General features: G+C 32.4%; 3 protein-coding genes across 3 annotated transcripts; all 3 read left to right on the forward strand.

Annotated features, from left to right (window-relative positions):
- Positions 1 to 448: 448 nt before the first annotated feature.
- On the forward strand, positions 449 to 2422 carry LOC141674105 (uncharacterized). Its single transcript, XM_074480830.1, has 4 exons — positions 449 to 902; positions 1005 to 1463; positions 1583 to 1835; positions 1936 to 2422. Exons 1-4 carry the CDS (start codon positions 449 to 451, stop codon positions 2420 to 2422), a joined length of 1653 nt encoding a protein of 550 aa, XP_074336931.1.
- A 193-nt stretch (positions 2423 to 2615) lies between these two features.
- Positions 2616 to 6628, forward strand: LOC141674107 (uncharacterized). Its single transcript, XM_074480831.1, has 6 exons — positions 2616 to 2865; positions 3302 to 4642; positions 5402 to 5544; positions 5627 to 5918; positions 6444 to 6525; positions 6613 to 6628. The coding sequence occupies exons 1-6, from the start codon at positions 2616 to 2618 to the stop codon at positions 6626 to 6628; spliced, it is 2124 nt and encodes a 707-aa protein (XP_074336932.1).
- A 1114-nt stretch (positions 6629 to 7742) lies between these two features.
- On the forward strand, positions 7743 to 9864 carry LOC141674108 (uncharacterized). The gene is made up of 8 exons (XM_074480832.1): positions 7743 to 7892; positions 7983 to 8091; positions 8213 to 8272; positions 8390 to 8450; positions 8984 to 9116; positions 9204 to 9358; positions 9455 to 9575; positions 9661 to 9864. Exons 1-8 carry the CDS (start codon positions 7743 to 7745, stop codon positions 9862 to 9864), a joined length of 993 nt encoding a protein of 330 aa, XP_074336933.1.
- Positions 9865 to 10483: the final 619 nt, after the last annotated feature.

Below are 10483 nucleotides of genomic sequence, written 5' to 3' on the forward strand. Positions count from 1 at the left end.
AATATGTTTGAAGTATGATGTTGTCATGTGGAATCACGAAAAAAACAATAAGAGTTCTCCTAATAAGCCACCAACATTTACTCTTTGTTGTAAAAATGGTCAAGTCGTACTAGATAAGGAGAAACAACCTCCTGAACCTCTGGCTACTCTCCTTACTGGTGGTGTTCATTTTAAGAATTCCAAACAAAACATAAGGTTTTACATTGCCATGAGCTCTACTGGAGGAAAGATTGACCATTCAATAAACAGAGGTGGTGCGCCATATTACTTCAAGGTCCAAGGTATTAATTACCACAATATAGGAAGGCTGGTCCCAACTGACGACAACACTCCAAAGTTTTGTCAGCTTTATATCTATGACACAGAGGATGAAATCAACAACAGGATCAATGCAGTTAATTGTTGCAGGGATGCTATTAATGAAGAAATTGTATAATCTTTGTTGCATATGTTGGATGAGCATAACAGGTTGGTTAAAGGTTTCCGTATTGCTCGCGAAAGGGTTAGGAAAAATGCAGTAGATGAGTTTAAATTGGTTCTGATTTCATCGAGTTCAATAAGTGGCCGACCAAATCACATTGCTCCATCAAATGAGGTAGCAGGATTGATTGTTACTTCTCCTTATGCAAAAGGCTGTCGAGATACTGTAATTGATTCTAGAGTTGACGGATTACAGAGGATTTTTGAGACCGATCCACATTTCATGCAACTTCAATATCCATTACTTTTCCCTCACGGAGATATTGGATATTACCGTGAGATCCCATTAAATAGGCATGTGAAGCATTCTAAGAGAGACGTAGAAGTTACCGAATCTGAAGATCCTGACGAAAAATGTGCTAGAACGTATATTACAATGAGAAAGTTTTATAATTATAAACTAATGATACGTCTTTCAGAAGGTACAAATTTGCTATTTAACAGAAGTATAATTTCTCATTCAGTTGTTCAAATTTGTGATAATTAGTGTATATTCGATGAATTTATACCTTTTACTGTAACAGGTTTGACACCACATCTTGGAGGTCGTTTATGGCAGCAATATGTTGTGGATGCTTTCACCGTAATTGAGCAGTACATATTGGACTGGATTAGAGACCATCAAACTACTATAAGATCTAATCTCTACCATAATATTAGAGATACAATGCAAAAGGGAGATAGAAATCCATCCAATATTGGTAAAGCAATCATTCTTCCCGCTTCATTGACCGGAAGTAAGCGCTATATGACTCAGTATTTTAAAGACTCATTAACAATATGTCGAACTTTAGGACATCCTTCATTGTTCCTTACTATGACCACTAATACAAAATGGCCCGAAATTCAGCGCATGTTAAAACATTTGCCTGGTGTTGATGTTGCTGACGCACCTGATGTTGTAGCCAGAGTCTTTAAAATGAAGGTTGATCAACTTATGGATATGATTAAAAAGAAAAATTGTTTTGGCAGATGTATAGGAGGTATCATTTTAGCTAAGTTTTTTTATACTCATTTTATTATTCCTAAATTGTTCTATCAAAATGCACTTTTAGTATATATTTTTCCTGGTACTAACTGTTTTTCTACAATATTTCCATAGTGATGCATGTAATTGAATTCCAGAAGCGTGGATTGCCTCACGCTCATATATTAATTTGGTTGCACCCCGACGATAGACCTAAAATAACTGAACAAATTGATAAAATGGTATCAGCTGAAATTCCCGATCCAGAAATTGATCTAGTTGGATATAATGCCGTGAGCAATTATATAATCCACGGACCATGTGGTCCTGATTATACTAAATCTCCATGCATGGTCAAAGGAAACTGTATAAAGCATTTTCCTAAGCGGTATTTTCATTAACATCCTTAAATTATAAATACTTTACTTTGTTAATACCTCCAGTTTTATTACCATATTTTTTACAATTTTAAAAATGTTTTATTACAGGTATAATTCTCATACATTTTTTGATGAGTGTGGATTCCCCATATATAAAAGGAGGACTGGAATTACTATTAACAAGAAGGGGGTCAATCTTGATAATTGCTTTGTTGTCCCATTCAATCGCGATCTTTTGGTGCATTTTCAATATCACATGAATCTGGAGATTTGCAATAATTCAAGATCATTAAAGTACCTTTTCAAATACTGTCTAAAGGGTCATGACACGATAATAATGTGTTTGAGGAAAACACGTACAGGTACTTCTGCAATAATCCTAAAAAAAGCACCAAAAGGTCCGATTAATGAGGTAAAACATTATTTGGATGGAAGATATGTTTGCGCGTCAAAAGCATCTTGGAGGATATTTGCTTTTGACATTCATTCCCGTTGGCCATCGATAGAGAGGTTACCGATACATTTACTAGGCGAGAAGTATGTTTCGTTTAAGGCTGGAGATGTCTTAAAGGATGTTTGTGACAAGGCAATATAAAAAAACCAAGTTAGAAGCATGGTTTGATGCAAATCAGACATTCCCAAATGTGAGGAATTATAGTTATTCTGAATTTCCAAATAAATTTACTTGGAATCCTCGACCTGGTATCTGGAAAGAAAGGAAAAGAGGAGATTTTATTGGGAGACTCTCTGAAGTGCATTCATCAAGTGGTGAACTATTATATCTCTGCATGCTGTTACCTAGGAAGAAAGGTTTCAGGTCTTTTGAAGATCTTAAAACTGTTAATGGACACATCCATAAAACATTCAAGGAAGCATGCGCGGCCCTTGGTATTCTACAAAATGATAACCAATGGCAAGAAGCAATTGCCGAGAACTCCCATACATCACTGCCTCCACAGTTACGTGCCATGTTTGTCAAAATTTTGGCATGTAGTCCTATTTCAGATCCACTTAGACTTTGGGAAGCTAATTGGCAATGTATGTCAGATGATATTCTCATCATCAGAAGACATATGCTTAATGATCCTCATTTATACCTATCAGACGAAGATTTGAAGAATTAAGCACTTGCAGGTTTATATCTCATTATCATACTACCTGAATAATTAACATAATACTGTTTTAGATATTATATGTAGCAAACTTTTAAACTAACATAACACTTCATATATATTTTTGCCCGCAGAAATTGAAAAATTGTTTAATGACATCGGGAAGAGTTTGAAGGACTACGCGACAATGCCATTTCCAAATGAAATTTATTTTAGCAATGCTGTTAACAGACTACTCCAAGAAGAAACTTCATATGATAAAGAAGAACTGAAAATTTTGCATGAAAAGAATCATGGAATGCTCAACCCTGAACAGAAGAACGTTTACGATTCTATCATATAAAATGTTTATAATAAGGTAGGTGGTGTTTTCTTTGTATATGGAAGTGGAGGATGCGGAAAGACATTTCTGTGGCAGACATTATGTTATCGCCTTCGTTCAGAAGGAAAGATTGTGCTTCCTGTTGCCTCATGTGGAATAGTAGCCGTATTGTTGCCTGGTGGTAGAACTGCACATTCAGGATTCCATATTCCTTTGAAACTTGATCAGGACAGTACAGCCGGAATCAGACATGGAACCGATATTGCAGAATTAATCCAACAAACTGATTTGATCATTTGGGATGAAGCGCCAATGCAACATCGTCATGCCTTTGAATCTGTTGACCGTTCTTTGAGGGATATAATGTCTGCTATTGACAAAAGGAGAGCAAAAAAGCCATTTGGTGGTATCACATTAGTTTTTGGCAGAGATTATAGGCAAATTTTACCTGTGATTCCAAAGGCATCCAGAGCTGAAATAGTAGGTTCCACCCTCAATAAATCAAAGATTTGGGAATTTTTCCAAGTATTTTTACTTAAGCAAAATATGTGTTTTCATGTAGGAAATATAGAAATGGAGAATAAGGTTATAGCGGATTTCAGTAAATGGCAGCTTTTAGTTGGCGATGGTAAAGTTGAGAACTTTAGTCCTGATGCAGACACTGGTGAAATGCTAATAAAGATTCCAGATCAATATGTTGCTCATACCACGCAAAATCTAATAGAAAGTCTTTTTGAAATAACTCACCCGGATTTTCTAAAAAATATGTCTTCACATTCTTATCTAAGATCAAGAGCTATCCTAACACCAACTAATGTTGTGGTGGACGACATCAATAACAACATTCTTGAGCAAATTCTTGGACCTCTACACACATATCTTAGTCAGGATTCAATTAATGATGCTGGTGATGAAGATAATGATTTCAGATCAGCATTTCCAGTAGAGTACCTGAACTCATTAAATATGCCTTGCATTCCTAAGCACGAGTTAAACATCAAGGTTGGCGTCGTTTTCATGCTTATGAGAAATTTAAACCAAATTATGGGATTGTGTAATGGCACGCGAATGATTGTGACATCATGCAAGAAGAATAGTATTGAGTGTGAAATATTATGCGGATCCCATGTTGGGTCAAAACATTTGATCCTGAGGATAGAGATGATTCCAACAGATACCAATTGGCCTTTTCAGTTTAAAAGAATTCAGTTCCCACTCCAGATTTATTATGCAATGACAATTAATAAGAGCCAGGGCCAATCACTTGACACGGTTGGTCTATACCTTCCCAGAGTAGTGTTTTCTCATGGCCATGTCTACGTTGCCATCTCAAAAGTTACAAGACCAGAAGGTCTCCACATTCTCATCGACAGTGATGATGGTACCACCATAAATATTACATCAAATGTAGTCTATGACGAAGTATTTTACAACCTACAGAGCATAAATGATGAGAATGTATCATATTAGTTATTTCTATTGCAAATTTACAATCCTGACTAAGTTACTCATCATTTTATTATAATTGGTAGTTTGAGAAATTTTTTTGTTATTAAATTAGAATTACATCAGATCATATTGGTTATTGATGCTCATATGCGAAGTAAAAGGCAGATTTTCGAATAATTTTTTATGCATATCAAATTCTCAATATAATTAGATGTGATATGTTTTATATTGATAACGAGACATTATGATAATCAGAGAAGATTTTGGGATAACAACAATATGTATCAGATAACTAACTCATATTTAAATATTTATTTAATATCACATTTATGTTACTAATTGATCTTCTATTTTAACACAATCTTTTTTTTCCATGCTAATATTAGTGTAAGTTATTAAGGATCATCATACAACTCTAATAGATATCTATTGATTGAGATTTTCATGGACTAATTATCAGCTTATCACCTTAACTATAAAGATAATGTATATCTTTATTAAAAATACAGCCGATTGTCTTAAACGCTCCACACATTCGGATTTTTTTTGCTATATATCCAACTCACAAACTAATTTCAGAGTTCATATGGCAGAACATCCAAGTATAATTACAATTCATTACCTATTTGTTGATATGAACATTTAACATACTCATTTTTTGATAACATCTATTAACTTTTTCATTACTCAGATATGCAGGACCATCATCATTTATCCAATCAGGATGGTAATCATACTGCTTGGACTTTGAAGGTCCGTGTGACAAGAATGTGGGTATCAACTAATCTACAAGGTGTTTTAGTCAGGCACAATCTTATTCTATTGGACTGTGAGGTTTGATTGAATAACTATATGACTTATACCACATCTATGATTATGTTTTCCAGCCTCTATCCTAAGATTTTCCATTTTGCAGAATAATCACATACTCGCAATTGTTCCACCAGCTCTTTGGAATTTGTTTTACTTTATCATTCATCCTGGTACATTGTTACGTATCAGAAATGTTCAGGTTCTTCCAGCTGCTGGGTTTTTGAGGCCTGTACGTTCTGCAAATTACATCATATTTCTTCCCATCACTGTGGTGGTATTGGAACCTGAGGAAATTTTGAGTATACCGCGCCATAAATTTGATTTGGTTCCTGTGACGCTCCTATATAATTCTCTTCATTGTTCTGCTCTCGATGAGCTTCCTATTAATTCCACTGGTATTGCGTATAAAATTTTAGAACAAATCGCTTAAAATTTGTTGTTTTTAACTTTAAGTTTATTGTTGTAGATGTTATTGGAATTGTTGAACTCCTGCAACCAGTACAATCTATTATGACAAGATTGGTGAAAAGGAAGTGTTACGCTTCAGAATTTCAAACGGCGTGTAAGACTCTTCAATAAATTTTTTAACAATTATAAAAATACTACGCCATCCTCCAATTTCATATTTTACGTATTAACAATATTGAACATCCATAAGTGTTTGACATTTTATTATATTCGTTTTAGGAGGGCCATCCAAGTGTGTTTTAGCGGTTCTTTGCCAACAAATTTTGAATCATTGTACCAAGTTACTAAAATTGAACCCAAAATTGTGATTCTGGCATCTGCTAGAGTCCTTATGTATCGAGGTTAATGTCTTATTTTTTATATTAAAAACCTTTAAAATTGTAAGCCTTCTCATAAGTTATAGAATTTCTTCTAACTCTTAAATAATATATATTTTTCGCTCTTAAAAACAGGAAGAGCGCAGATCAACAATATTACGTCAACAAAGCTTTTTGTCAATCTTGATTATCCTGATGTCTTTTATTTGAGGCAGAGGTAACTAAATATAAATTATATATTTTCGATTTTTACATCATTTTTTTCATATATACGCTTATAATTTTTACATACTTTGCAATATAGGTTGATGGATATTTGACAAATCCAAATTTGACGCTGCAGAACCATTTCCGTCAACGAAGCTTGAAGACATTTTATTTTTACTACATTTCTATTAAATTGATGAGACATGTCATTTTTCAATTGTTGGAATACTGATAAACTTCCTGATTCAACCGCATTGTCGTATTTGTTTTTATTAAACTTATTTACCACGCTATGGATTATTTTATAATTTCCGTGTAAATCATAATTCTCTCAGTATTTGTCTTTATTAAATGTTGGAACAATTTTGATCACATTATCTCAACTCAACAGTTTAAATAAATACATTAATTTAATATGTATATTCTAAAGTTCTGAAAAAAGATGTTATATATAATTCCATTTCGAAAGAATCAAATAGATTCTGTTATAAATATTCATATCATTTTCATATCTTATGCATATTTTTAAATGAATTAGAGAAACAGACAGAGTTATGAACAAAAATATACAAGTTAATAAAAAAATGGAATGAATAACACTTTGATTGTGATGATTGGATTAATTTAATTGATTAACCTTAATTAATTAATTAACTCAAAATTTAAAATATAATATTCCGTTACATCTAAATTGTACTTATATATTCAAGAATTATATTGAATAGATAGGAAGATAATTGATGATTAATGATATAATCATTTAGGATTATATTATTTTCGGTCTTTATTGTACATATTTAAAAAAAGTATCAATTAGCATCAACTTACCAGATTGAATAAGATAATTGATGAATAATTAGAGAATCAATCGGGACCATATTGTTGGCAATCTTTATCATACAGTTAAAATAGAGTATCAATTAGCATCAATTTACCAGTTTGAATAGTAATCATAACCTATCAAGTTACATATATCATTTGCAAATGCATTTATATTTCATGCCTTGAGATAAACATCAAACATACTCTGACACTAAAAATAAAACTTTAGGTTTCCTCTCAATTTGTTCTCTCTAAAAACATCATTGATTGGTATGAACTGATCTAATATGTTATCATTATTTCTTCATCGTGCATGCTGTCAATTTTTGTTAATATTTTGTAGGCTTTAATTCCTCAATTGTTAATGTTTGACACTTTATTTAATTGACTTGAACAAAAGCTTGAATGGAGTCTGCAGTATTCAATCTTATTGAAGACCTTGATCAATCGACTACCAATTGGAAGATTAAGGCTAGAGTAACTAGGATGTGGATCAGCGTTAGCTCTGAGAATGGATCAGTCGAAGGATATACTGTCATTCTGCTTGATGATGATGTAAGTCTTATGTTGTAAAATTTTATTATGGTATTACATAAAATCCTACCTTATTTTTTATACCAAATGTAACATCCTTTTTTGTTTTAGAATAATCACGTCCACGCATTTGCTTATCTCAGTATTTGGAATGGATTCAAAACTCTGGTGATTGAAGGAGGCGTTTATGTTTTTGACCAAATTTTCTGTGAAAGATGTTGTCGGTAATCTGAAGTTTATACAAGCTGATATCTGCATCAGATTTTCATAATTTACTACGGTCATCGCTGTTGAAGACGATGTCATGATTCCTACCTAAAAATTCGAATTTCTGGATTTAGGTGATCTTTTTGCTGAGGCCAACAAATATCAGCCACAACAACAGCCTGAATTTGCTATAGGTGACCTTAATATAATACTCTTTTGGTTCAGATTATTAGTTTTTTAAAATGCGTACCTTAATATTTCACTGCATTTTATCTTTAACTAAATTAAATATATTGCTCTGTTTAATTTAGATGTAATTGGAGTTATTGAGAATTTTGAACCTCTAACGAAACTTGACACAAAATTTGGCATGTGAGACATTATCAAATTCAGGATTTGTGATTCCAAGTTTGTCGAATGTATTAATATTTATCCTGTAATTATAATTATTTTCTGAGTCCGCCTCTAATGTGGAAGTTGTATATCCTGAAATATATGTTCATTTTTCAATATAGTAATCAGCATAAAGTCGGTGTTTGGGGAGATCTTGCTGTATTGACCAATAACATTTACACTAAGGAACTCCAGTGTCTAGTCATTGCAATAATAACGAGCACAAAAGTTATAACTTTCATGAGTAAGTTCTCTTTAACTACTTAGTATAAATGACCTTGACATTATACAACAATTTCCTGAACTATATTGCTTTGATTTAGATACTGTGCAGATTGGTACTTTGCCATCTTCAAAATTGTACCTCAACCTAGATGATGAATCTGTGACTGATATGAGGATGAGCTACTACAATTAAGAATTAAAATAATTACATAATTACAGCACGTTTGCATGTTTAATAACAGTTGATAGGATGATGAGCTAATAAACATCAATGTTTACCTTTGTAGGTTGAAGGAGGAGGGATATTTGTCAAAGAGAGAAAAATATCTTAAGGCGGCAAAATCTGAATTTGTTCAAACCTTTATGGAAAGAATGACATTAAAGGATCTCAATGAAAAGCTGACATATGATGACTTGAAGGTTTTATAACCTTTATAAAAATTGCACGACACAACCATATTGGATATAATTTAGTTTTAAATCTTGAACTTTTTTCACTTCAAACAGAAAAGGATATACACCACATTCTCAGTTGTTAAGGTGGATGAGGATGTAGCATGGTGGTTTTACAGTTGTAACAAATGTCAACAAGAGGTTGAGCGGCTTGACAGGAGATTTCGATGTAATAATTGCCCTCGTATAATTCCGGTTGCCCCTAAAAGGTAGAACAAATTAGAGTTATTTCAAAAATTTATTATGCTTTACTCTGTATTAAAGTCAAATTTCAATACTTATCACAAAATTCCTTATAAATTCAGGTTTCGTATCATGGTCCTTGCCGAAGATGATATATTTTCATGTAATGTTATGCTCATGGACCGAGCTGCTAGAAGGATTGTTGGCACAAGTGCAGCAAAAGCGTATAATGATTTTGAGAAGGCATAAATTCATTACAACAAAGCAGGTCCAATGTAATGTTCTAAATTATCAATTAAAGTGTTTAATAATTATTACATTGTCTCAGGCTCCTGAAAAAGGCCTTCCTCAGGTACTTAAATATTTGGTTGGAAATGAAGTCACTGTCATTATTCAGTTGAACAAAGAAAATGTAACTGAGGATAGTACCATATTTGATGCAAATGACATATTTGACACGACTACGCAGAGTCCAAGTCCATCTAAATCTGCACATATATTAGAATCTTCCTTCATCAACTTTTCCGGTTAATGTAAGTTTGGTTTTTATATGTTATAATACTCGAATCATTATAATATAATAACTTTTAGTCTTCCAATAAATCTTTATAAAGGGTAATTGTTTTTGTGTTAGTCTGTCGATCTTGATGTCATTGATCATACTCCAGGCTCTACAAAATCAGTTACCAAAAAAATTAAAAAGGTAAGATATATTTATGCATTGTATTTTGTTTTTTTACATTAAATCACTTACATTCCGTTCATTAATTATCCTTATAAGTTGTAAGATAAGTTGTTTTTCTACGTTAAATTTAAAAGATTACATATTGGTTTTGGTTTTTGACGTAAGTCTGAGTTATATTACATTTTTATATAAATTGATTGGTATAAATATATTAATAAGTATCTATATTCTATAAGTTTTTTCTATTGTTTTGGTCATATTCTAAGAATTTTTAATTTGATAAAATTTGCAGGAGAAGTAATACAGTAGGTTAGCACTCAATTATTTTGCTTGATGTTATGTACGAAAGCTGGATTGGATTGGTGTTTAGCATTTCTGAATTTTGTTTTAAATGATGACCATTATCAAGTTGTTATCATTATATTCTATCTTTCATAACTTTGTTTTATGGAATTGATGCAAATGA

This window comes from Apium graveolens, chromosome 7, assembly GCF_009905375.1.
Source record: "Apium graveolens cultivar Ventura chromosome 7, ASM990537v1, whole genome shotgun sequence".
Lineage (NCBI taxonomy): Eukaryota > Viridiplantae > Streptophyta > Magnoliopsida > Apiales > Apiaceae > Apium > Apium graveolens.